At 44.2% G+C, this 11,909-nt stretch overlaps 1 protein-coding gene across 1 annotated transcript; it reads right to left on the bottom strand.

The window, feature by feature from the left end:
- Nucleotides 1–493: 493 nt before the first annotated feature.
- On the bottom strand, nt 494–11,682 carry FAM181B (family with sequence similarity 181 member B). The gene has a single exon (XM_065581725.1). The coding sequence runs from the start codon at nt 6,212–6,214 to the stop codon at nt 5,042–5,044; it is 1,173 nt and encodes a 390-aa protein (XP_065437797.1). The 5' UTR covers nt 6,215–11,682; the 3' UTR covers nt 494–5,041.
- Nucleotides 11,683–11,909: the final 227 nt, after the last annotated feature.

Here is an 11,909-nt window from a genome sequence, read left to right as displayed (position 1 = left end):
GGTGGGGGAAGGAGGCGGGAGTTCAAATTGAAAATGTTATTACGATCTAAAGCAAAAAACAACTTGCTCTCCCACTCCCCGCACACCCTTACTCTTCAAGGTTAAGTAGTCTCTGTCAAGCTCTCGAAACACGGACACAAATAAATTACTTAGACTTATCACTGACACATTTTCATAGTAAATGAAAGGGGGTGGTGAAGTTTGACTTTGAATAAGGGGTTGCCCACCTGACATAGATGAAAAATATTGGTCTGGTGGATAGGGCACAAATCAGCACTCAGGAGACCTTACTTGAGCTGATAGGACACGATCATCTGAGATGCTGAAAATTCCCAAGTCACACCAGTCCCTGAGACATGCAAGATCGGACCCCTGATATTTCCAACATGTTTGCTTACATGTCACTAAATTTGTATCCATCTCATATTCTTTAAAGAATCAGCCAACATATTTTTATTATTCCTGTTGCCAATAACTGCAGGATTACCTTCTATTTGTGCATTGTTACCAAAAGCAGTTTATTCACAGTCAAAAAACGAACTTTTTACAATTTTTTTTTTGCACCTTTTTTTTCCCCCTAACATTATATGGATGACTCATTATTAAATTAATAATTAGAATACATCAGAGCAATTTCAGCCTCAGGTCTTCAAGACATTAGGGAGCCTGGTCCAGAAAAGTCCATTGAAGTCAGTGAACAGATTCCCTTTGCTTTCAATGTGCTTTGAAAAGGCCCAGACTTTTTAAATCATGGGCTATCAAAAATACTAGATCTTAGTTGTGATCCCTTTGTTAGTCTCATCAGTCAATCATCATTATAGAAAAATAGGTTTCCACCCTTTAAAAATAAAGGGCTTCTTATTATTTTGCACCTATTTCATCATCTTTACTGCATATAAAAAATTAACAGATTTGTATATTCATTTCCAGAGAAGATTTTGATCAAACAGTACAATATGCATAAAATATTTCAGCCACAAAACAGAACTTTGTAAATTTGATGTATTACCTGGGCCCTTTTTAAAAGTAACTATTTTGCTGATTTAATAATAGATCCTCATAAGTAACAGATATATTTCAGTGAAGAATAAAACCAGCTGGAAAATACATCTCTATCTAGCTGTATTGAAAGGAACGCAATACACTTCTTTAAAAAAAAAAAAGCATCAATTTTAGTTCTCAATAAAGAAGACAGTGACTTCTTGTAAAAGCACATTGGACACAATTATCCTGCTGAGTTATAAAAATTTTTATTCGGACCAACATTCAATATTGGGCTTTTAAATAGTTATAGTAATTTCCCAACAGTATTTAAGAGTAAATGGGACTTCTGTATGGTATTTACGCTATATTATTAAACTTGTGCAAACCTGCAAAAATAAAAGCCCACACAAACACAGAGAACATAACACAGCTTTCAGCTGCAGTAGATGGCGCTATTCAATTTGGAAATGATCCAATCACCTTCACTTCAAGGCATGCAGTGTGGCACACAATTCTTTTTTTTTTAAGTTGCATAGAAGTCCTTTGTTTGGTATTTGTCAGGGGGAAACAATTGTTTAGATCAACTCAACCATTGTTAGCTGCTTTAGTGTTGTCAGACACTCAGTTTGTTCCTCAATAACTGTTGTGCAGATTACCCCAAAAATACTTCTATACCAGAAATACACTTACATAAGTGAACACTAATTTTAAAATATATTCTGTGGACCAAATCCCGAAGTTCTTAAGTAAGATTCTCATTTAAGGCAACGGGAGTTTTGCGTGAGTAAGGACTGAGTAAAAGGTGAGAAAAGGGTTTCTAGCTTTGGCTCAGTGAGCCTGATTCTTCTCTCACTCAGAGCCTGATCCAACTCTTGTTGAAGTCAACAGAAAGAGTCCTTTTATAACTTCAGTGGAAGTGAGATCAGGCTGCTACATTGGTTTTATACCAGCATAACTCCACTCATTTCAACGGAGTTGCTGCTCACACTGATGTGAGAGGAGCATCAGACCCAACGAGACTGATTTTCCATCTCCCTGCATTTTGTTTAGTCGTTTACACCAGGGCAAAGAGTGCAAAAAGAGTGTAAAATGCTACCAAATCAGGGCATTTTACACCCTCTTTGAACAGATGTCAATGCCTACAGAAGGTGCAGGGCAATGGAGAATCAGAGTCAGTACCTTCACAACTGGTATATTGCAATTCCTCTCTTCCAGAGTCCACTCCTGAAGACCTCAGTTAATCCTTACTTGGGCAAAACTCCCATTGATGTCAGTGGGAATTTTGCCTGAAATAGAATGGCATTAGGACTCCAGTGATTATAAATTTTCACATGCAGGATTTGCGTAGCCTGAGAGACAAATAAAAATGCTCAATAAAAAGTTCAGGTGAAAACATATCCCTTATCAACATATTAAAGTCAATTGGCCATCCCCGCCTTCCTTGTACACCTGAAATTTCCCTTAAGTCGCTGGGAGTGTTGAGTGTGCAAAGGATTCAGGAGCATGCCTGAAGTCAGAAAGTTTAGTGACAAAGTAATATTATGCTAAATATATCAGTGCAAGGCCATTCCATCTGAAGTGTCCCAAGAGGAAACATAATGGTCCAAAACTGCTACAAAGTCACATACAGAGAATAGAACAAAACCATTACCAGACAGCAGAAAATTCACCAACTCAAATGAGCTTGAAATCAACCTTGTCCTGACCATCTAAAATTGAATTACATGATGCTACACTGGCTCTGACACTACACTCTGTAAAAAAAGCAAAACTCCCACACTTTTCAGTAGAAGATTTGGCTAAGTAAAGAATACAGAATTGAGCAACCATAGTATGATGCTATTCTGTACTATAATTGACCAAGGAGTCAGGGTTCTCTTATTTAGCTACATAGGCTGGACTGGCTGTCCATTGTTTTTTTATACATTCTTTTAAGCTTAGTGAAATAAACTATAGTAAAATCAATATTTTAAAAGTGCATTGAATTTACAGTGTACTATACAGCACTGTGCAGTTATTAAACAAATGCCTCATATCAGCCCAGTGCGCCTGCTTTCCAGTGAAGTGATTCCTGTCTACATAGGTAGGTTATTTGTAAATCACTTGGGGATCTTTTTGGATGAAAGGTGCTGTATAAAGATAAGCTATTATTTTTGTTGTTTAAAAGTAAAATTAAGCCCATTACTGAAACAGTTAGCTGAAAAACTAATCATTTATTTCCAAAGTGTTACTTAAAGTCATGCTTCCCCTTCCATACATCTTAATGTTCTTGACCATAAATCTCTGTTAAAAATGATATTTGCACTCAATGAAAGAGGCATTTTATTCTCAATTCCCTTCAATGTCATAGGGTAGAATTATTTGCCAGCTCTGGGAGTACTATTTGGTTCACCATACCTCACACTTCTTGTCCATTTGACTCCCAGCTTAAAAACAAACAATCCAATTCTAACTGGCCCAAAGCCAAAATCCAGGGCTGCCTTTTAAGATTGGCATCCCAACCAACTCCCCAAAAGGAAACTTAACATTCTGTTGAACTAGTTTCCTGAAAGTAAGTATTTTGATCCCTTGGCTTTATAATAATTTGCTACATTCCTGTCATTCTGGTATCTTACTGAAACACTTAATAGAGAAGAACACAAAACAGGAATAGGTTGTTGAGGGTAAAGTACAGCATTTCAGAGGATTTAGGAAAGAGAAAAGTGACCACTAGGCTGTCTTAAATTCCGCCAGCCAAATCTAGTGAATGAACTTTACCAAAAATGAAGATGTGGGAGAGACTCTAGTGTATTTCATTCCAACAGTAGTAACAGCCACAGGTCTTTAAGCCATTGTGCAGCTTTATTTTTATAGGACTTATCATAGACTCTTTTACATAATTTAAATGATTATCAAATAATCTCCTGTACACAATAGAACGGATCTGCGTCACTTTCAATGCTTTGACACATTCCTGAAAGAAATCCAACACAGTTTGCGGGAATCACGTTGCTAGAGTACGTTTTGGCCAGAACATATGCCATCAATTAACTTATTTATTATAGAATTGCTGTTTGCAATATTCTGCAACACATTGTTAAATTTCAGGACACTAAGATTTGGTAACAGCGTTTATAGTTATTTTTGTTGTTCTCTTGATTTTTTTAAATTATTTTTTGCACTTGTTTGTGTCCTCTGTTGAAAATCTGCCAGCACTTATGACGCACACAAGTGTGGGACAAGATTTTAAATACACTGTAAGAGCTGACTGAGTTTTACTTTTAAACTCAAGTCACTTACAATTGGTCACGGCTGCTTTAAAGAAAAAGCAGCCCCCGTTGCAATGTAACATAAGACATGTAAATAAATTGTATTTGCCTACAGTAAAATAAAAACATATCTCTAATAAATGCTAACAACATGTAGTTACTGTGCGCTATAAAAACACCTGAAAGAATAAAATAGTTTACATTTTTATTATGTGCAGTGATAGAACCCAAACAAGGAGAGGGGAGACTGTTCAGAATGTGAAGGCAAATAAAAGCCTAAAAGCCAGATCCTGCCACTCTTACAAAACAGTCACATTATTTTCAGTGGGACTACTAGCAGAGTCAGGTATTCTGCTCTATGGCAAAATCTGGCCCTAAATTTATTGCGGCTAAAGAGCATGACCTTTTTCTCTGTGGCACTAGTGTCTGGTCCAAAGCCCCCTGAAGTTAGTGAAAAGACTCCCATTAACTTCAGTTGGCTTTGGATCTTCCCTTGACTGTACTGACATCAATGGGGTTACATTGCTGTATAGGAGAGAAGAATCAGGACTAGTAACCAAACCAAAAAACTCTGGCTATGGACAGAAACCCATCAGGTTGGCAATCATCAGCTATAACCCAGCCCCAGGATTAAGGGCTACGTGGGTGCGATTCCCATTCCACAGCGTCCCCGTCCCCTCCCGTTTTCTTTCTGAGTTTACTGTCCTAAATCAAACAGTGTAAAGGGAGGGGAATTAAAGTGATCTCGGCTTTTTGCCAGCTGGTACGTTACAAGCAGCCTGCGGTCCACCCTTCACCCCAAGCCTCCCCTAGAGGCCCGAATAGGCCACCCTGTTGTACCCGGCGCTGTACTCATAAGGCATGGCAGGAGGAGGAGGGAGGGGGCAGTCAGGGAAGTAGGGAGCAAAGGCGGCGGCCAGCTGGGCTGGGCTCTCCTCGCCTCCCGCGGGGGCCGGGTCCGAGCTGGCCGGGTAGAGGGGCGCTCCTGGGGCCCCCATGGCAGGCAGGGGCCGCAAGGTCTCGGGCAGGCTCAAGCTGCTGCAGGAAGCCGCCGCCGGGGGGCTCTTCTTGGCGGGGGGGCTCCAGGCGGGCTCGGGGTAGAGCATCGCCCCGAGCAGGTGCGGGGGCAGCGGCGGGAGGTGGGGCTCGTACAGGGCGGGCTCCATGCCCAGCTCCGGGGGCAGGCGGGCCGGGAAACCCTCCTGCGCGGGGGGCTGCTCCGGGAGCAGGCCGCCGTAGTCGGGCCCCAGCAGCTCGAAGAACTCCGCCGCCTCCGGGCTGCCGCCGCCCCGCTCCAGCGCCTTGGGGCTGGCGCTGAGCGGCGGGGCGCGGGGCGGCGGCGCGGCCGGCTCGGTGAAGAACGAAGGGGGCAGGTTGCGGTTCCGCAGCGGCACCTTGCGGGGGCCGCCCCCGCCGCTGCCGCCGCCGCCGCCGGCCGGGCCCTTCTCGCCAGCCCGGCCCTGGTGCAGGGAGTCGAAGAGGGCGGCCAGGCTCTTGCTCTGCAGGCTGCTGGCCGCCTGCGAGGCCTCCCGCTTGGCAGGGGGCTTGCAATGGCCGGCGGGGCCGGGCGGGCAGGAGGGCTGGGGCGAGGCGGCCCCTGCCGGCGGGGCCGGCCGCTTGGGCAGCTCCTGGCCCCCGGCCGGGGCTGGCGCTGCAGGGGCGGAGGCGATGATGCCCGTGCAGCGCTTGATCTGCTTCTGCAGGTACTTCCTGTGGTTCACTTTCCTCTTGGACTTGACCGGCTTGTCCAGGGCCAGCTTGATGTTGCTGGACGCCGAGTCTATGAAGCTCAGCAGGTCCCTGGTGGCTTCTTTAAAATCCCCTGGGTCTTCTCCTCCCCCCACTCCTCCTCCTGCCAGGAGAGCGGCTCCCCCGTCCTCGTAGCTCTTCTCAAGGTCAACATAGTCCGCCAGGCCCCCGGAGGCAGGGAAGCAGAAGGGGATGAAGTGATGGGGATTGAGGATAGCAGCTTGCACAGCCATCGCCTCCCTTCTCCTCTGCCCCTGGCCGCTGCTGCAGCTGCTGGTGCGTTCAGCGCCTGGGCAGGGAAGCTACTTTTTGCCCTTGGTGAAAGGTTGTCCGCTGTGGCCCCAGTGTGTGTGTGTCATGGTCCTGCCAGGGTGCTCTGCAAACCCTTGGTCCTGCTGCTGCCTGGGAGGGGACACCAAGGCAAACTACAGCTCGCTACACCAGCTCCTGTTCTACGTGCTTTCCCCTCCCCAAGGGAGTTCATTAGTTCTTGGAAGTGGTGGAAGAGGAGGGGGCTAATGATGCCGTGTTTATAAAAAAAAAAAAAAAAAAAGGAGGGACCAGGAGTTGAGCTGATTGTTAACCCTTTGTTTTCATTCTCTTGTGGCAACTAATTTAGGGCACATCCAGAGCTAATTTTTTATTGTTTGTGTGGTGCTTGGACATCACAGTGACGGGTGCTTTAGGCCCTGTGTGGACTAGGAAACAGGTTGAGTTTATAAACATATTGGCTAACATGCTTTTAAATGCCACGTTACCTATGTATTTACTGGTAACCCTAGCTTACAAGGGTCTACTCAGTGTGAAGAGTGACAACAAGAATGCGGGGGGGTGCACTACTCTACACTACTGTTTTAAAGCATAAAGTGTGTTTGTAAACATATTTTTAAATGTGACTAGGCAGGTCTTGAGAAAACTCTAAGGCCCCCGTCCTGCAGAAACTTTAATTGGACTAGTCACATGTTAAGCATTTGCGTAAATTCATGCACGATTGGAACTAAAATAGATAGGCTAGGTTTTAAAAAATAGATAAAATAGGATAATTTCAAAGGTCTGTTCAAGTACAAAAGGATCTGCCTTAAAATCTTTATTTTTAAAATTTGATTTCATTTTCCAGTAAAAGAAAACTGTTAAAGACATATTATTTAAGACATTTTTTAAAAAGTGGGAAATCTTCTATATCCTGAGAGAGTCAAAGGGACTAAACTAAATTCACTGCAAAATCAGTGTCAATTCTCTCCGTCTTTCTCAAGCAATTGCAGTAGAGCCTGCTCACAGTGAATTTTGGATCAAGTTTGTAGAGTAAAATGAAAATCCTGAATTGTTTAAATGCATTACAATGTCCAAATTTCATATCCTAATTATAGCGAAGTTTGGTTTATACTAAAGTATTTCTGCAGAAAACAATGACTTCACCAACACCAACAGAGAGTTCACGTGTCAGCATTTCCAAAGAAAAGTTAAACTGGTAAATTTGGTTTGGTTTTAGAACATAAGAATGGCCATACTGGGTCAGACCAATGGTTCATTTAGCCCAGTATCCTGTCTTCCGACAGTAGCCAATGCCAGGCGCTTCAGAAGGAATGAACAGAACAGGTAATTATCAAGTGATCCATCCCCTGTCGCCCATTCCCAGCTTCTGGCAAACACAAGCTAGGGACACTTCAGAGCATGGGTCTACATCCTTGCTCATAGCCATTGATGGACCTATCCTCCATGAATTTATCTAGTTCTTTTTTGAACCCGGCTATAGTTTTGGCCTTCACAACATCTTCTGGCAAGGAGTTCCACAGGTTGACTGCATTGTGTGAAGAAATACTTCCTTTTGTTTGTTTTAAACCTGCTGCCTATTAACTTCATTTGGTGACCCCTAGTTCTTGTGTTACGAGAAGGAGTAAATGCCAGTAGGATGTAAACAATGGTTTTATATACAATACAAATAAGCCCACTTCCTTATTTACTTTCTTCACACCAGTCATGATTTTATAGACCTCTATCATATCAGCCCTTAGTTGTCTCTTTTCCAAGCTGAAAAGTCCCAGTCTTATTAATCTCTCTTCATATGGGAGCTGTTCCATATCCCAAACATTTTTGTTGCCCTTTTCTGTACCTTTTCCAATTCCAATATGTCTTTTTTGAGATGGGGCAACCAGATCTGCATGCAGTATTCAAAATGTGAGCATACCATGGATTTGTATAGAGGCAATAATCGCAATATGATATTTGCTGTCTTAATGTCTATCCCTTTCCTAATGATTCCCAACATTCTGTGAGCTTTTTTGACTGCTGATGCACATTGAGTGGATGTTTTCAGAGAACTATCCACAATGACTCCTAGATCTCTTTCTTGAGTGGTAACGGCTAATTTAGACCCCATCATTTTGTATGTATACTTGGGATTATGTGTTCCAGTGTGCATTACTTTGCATTTATCAACATTGAATTTCATCCGCCATTTTGTTGTGAATTTGTTGAAGTTGCCATTTAGTTGAATGTGCAGTAATTCAACTGTGAGAGCTAGGGAAACACTCAATTTGGGGAGCAAACTCACTCCTCCTAGTTCTCAGGTTCTTGTGCCTAGAGAGATGTTAATTAAAGTTAGTAGAGGAAGCTTCATGGTTAAAAACTAATCAAGCTCTTAAATATCCTGGACCAAATTCTGACTTGGTGTAAGAAGGTGCAACTCATCTGAGACCAATGGAGCAAACCCATGTTCACCAAATCTGAATTTGGCCTTCTATGTTTGCTCTGAATCCTCAGAAAACTCTCCTGCTGGACAGTCTCATCCTTAGATAAATCATACGAATCTGTGAAGCTTTCAGTGATATTCTAGTAGGTACAATGCTAAAAGGAGTGCTAAATTCTAGAGTGCTTTTCCATCCAGTCTATACAGTGGCTTTCAGGCATCCTGACTATTGCAGACAGTTACTGCTGCTTATTGTATTTGCCTTTCTACATTTGCTGTTTCTCCACAATGATTTTTCTGAAATTACCCCCATAGGCGCGGGAACTAGGGGTGCGGGTGGTGCTGCAGCACCCCCGGGTTTTGCCTGGGGTCCCGGCTGCAAGCCCCTTGCCTAGGGTCCTAGCTGCCAGCCCGGCTGCCCAGGATCCCAGCTGCCAGCCCCACACCCGGCTACCGGCCCCACGCTTGGGGTCCCAGCTACCGGCCCCGCACTCGGGGTTGCGGCTGCCAGCCCCGGACCCAGCCTGGGGCTCCGCCCCCGCCCCCAGCTGTGAGCCCAGCCATGGCACAGCTCCCGGCCCTAGCTCTAGGAGGCGGTGAGGGGCAGCTCAGCAGGCCCACTCTAAAAACTGTTCCAGCACCACTGATTACCCCCATTCTGAAACTTCCCACTGAAATTAGCTCTCTACCTACTGCCTCTAAGAGGCAACCCAGATTGATATAATTTAAATGCCAGTAGGATGTAAACAATGGTTTTATATACAATTCAGGTAATTACGCATGGTCAGCGTGGCTGAATCCTGTGATTTCTGTTCAGACTGAAAGGGAATGAGAACAGTTTCAGAAACCCAGCTCCATGAAATGCACACAAACAAGCTTGTTACATAAGCAAACCACATAAATCATGATGTGTAAATTAGGGCTAAATCCTGTAGTCCTTGCTCCGCTAAACTCTCATTAACTTTATTACTATTAATATTATTTCTCTGTATTGTGGTAGCAATTAGAAGCACCTCTCGTGAACCAGGATGCTGTTGTGATAGATGCTGTACAAACACAGAACAAAAAGACCGTCCCAGCTCAAAAGAGCTTCCAGTCTAACGGCGACAGGCATTTTGTCGGAATACGGACTGAGGGTGAAATCCTGGTCTCTCTCACAAAACCTGAGCAGAAAATTTTTTTTATGTAAGGGTTCTGCATGGGGGTAAAGCATGGGCATACAGGGGCACATGGCTCCTGTATGCCCTTGCCATAGCTGTGGCTAAAGCCCCTGGGTTAGACTCACAGACATGGGATTTGGTACCAACTGATCCACCTTCTCATGGAGCTATCCTTTGCAGCCCCATCATTCCCTAGGTCCTCTCACAAAACCCTGTTCCATGTTCTGCCTGAGCTCCCACAGAGAGTTAGGGTTGGGAAAGTACTCTGGAATCTCACTGGCGTAACTGGTTGCAGAAATTTGGCCCAGGGTGTTATGGTGGTAATGTCCCTTCTTTTAGGAAAGAATGCTTTAGGAAATACATCTCTCTGTGTGTATCTCGCTATCTACTGGCCTTCTGTAACAAGTCCTCTATGTTTTATTCCTGTCTCCGGGCCTCATTGGCAAGCACTGCCAACTGATTGCTAAGCTACCTATTTTCATTCTTCACTGTGGCAGCCCCAGTCCTCCCATCCCTTGGAACCTGCAGAATTCCTTCAACTGGACTCCATGCAGAAGGGGCTCAGAGGCTGGGGCTCGGTGGGTGTGGAGCTGGGAACTGCTCAGCCTGTAGATATCCTAGATCCTAGCCGTAGTTATTGACTTTGCATTAAAAGTCAGTCGGACTTCCATTGACTCTGATGAGTGCTAAGAGCTGGGCAATTTGCAACATTATCCCCTCAACTGTAGGACTGTTCATCTCTCAGGGTGGGCTGTCCCGTCTCTACTTTCTGATGACTGCAAAAACCAATCAAAACTTTCAACCACGAAAGAACCATCAGCCATGTCACACTCATGCACTGAGAAATTTGCTAAACAACATGATGTCAACAACTTGCAAAGAAATGATGTTTCAGAGAAGGAAATAGTCATGTGGTTATTCCTGCAAAATGCCTCTCTTTAATAACAATTATGCAAGCCAATGCTTGTTTCATGTTTCTCGCTTTTCCCATGTTACTCTGGGTTGATCAAGTCCTGTATTCCGATTCAAATATTCACCCCAGAATCCAGCCAGATAATTCAGCTGGGTGCAGGAAACTGCTCCGAGGAAAGCTGGTGAGAGGAACGCTTTCCCCTTTGGCCCTTCAGGAGGAGAGCCACAAAACAACAACTGCTCCAAGCTAATGGCTGGACTAACTGCCACCATCCTCCTAGTCCTCTCTTCTGACCTCCAGAAGAATTGGGTTTGGAGAGGGAGGACAAGGACCAAAGACTCCATGTAACAGAACATACTCTGGCTCTGGCCCTTCCCCATTTCATCCCCTTATGTGAGCTGGGCTCTGTGCAAGGGGTGTGCAACCTGTGTGAGGCCTCCCAAATCTTGTGTCTTTCCTGTGCAAGGAGCCAACCAGGTATGGGGGGGGGGTTGCTTGTTTTATTTGGGTTTTTGGTTTTGGGGTTGGTTTTTGTTTGTTTCAGAGTAGCAGCCGTGTTAGTCTGTATCCGCAAAAAGAAGAACAGGAGTACTTGTGGCACCTTAGAGACTAACAAATTTATTAGAGCATAAGCTTTCGTGGACTACAGCCCACTTCTTCGGATGCATATAGAATGGAACATATATTGAGGAGATATATATACACACATACAGAGAGCATAAACAGGTGGGAGTTGTCTTACCAACTCTGAGAGGCCAATTAATTAAGAGAAAAAAAAACTTTTGAAGTGATAATCAAAATAGCCCAGTACAGACAGTTTGATAAGAAGTGTGAGCATACTTACAAGGGGAGATAGAATCAATGTTTGTATGGGTACCCGCATGGCCCCACAATATGCCAACATTTTTATGGCTGACTTAGGGGACGAGAGCTAAGGAAGCGTTGTTCTAACGCCCCTACTCTACTTGCGCTACATTGATGACATCTTCATCATCTGGACCCATGGAAAAGAAGCCCTTGAGGAATTTCACCATGATTTCAATAATTTCCATCCCACCATCAACCTCAGCCTAGATCAATCCACACAAGCGGTCCATTTCCTGGACACTACTGTGCTAATAAGCGATGGTCACATAAATACCACCCTATACCGGAAACCTACTGACCGC

The sequence above is a fragment of the Chrysemys picta genome, chromosome 1 (genome assembly GCF_011386835.1).
Source record: "Chrysemys picta bellii isolate R12L10 chromosome 1, ASM1138683v2, whole genome shotgun sequence".
Classification (NCBI taxonomy): Eukaryota; Metazoa; Chordata; order Testudines; family Emydidae; genus Chrysemys; species Chrysemys picta.
The sequence above is the reverse complement of the archived record's forward strand: the minus strand, read 5'-3'. Positions and strand labels throughout refer to the sequence as shown.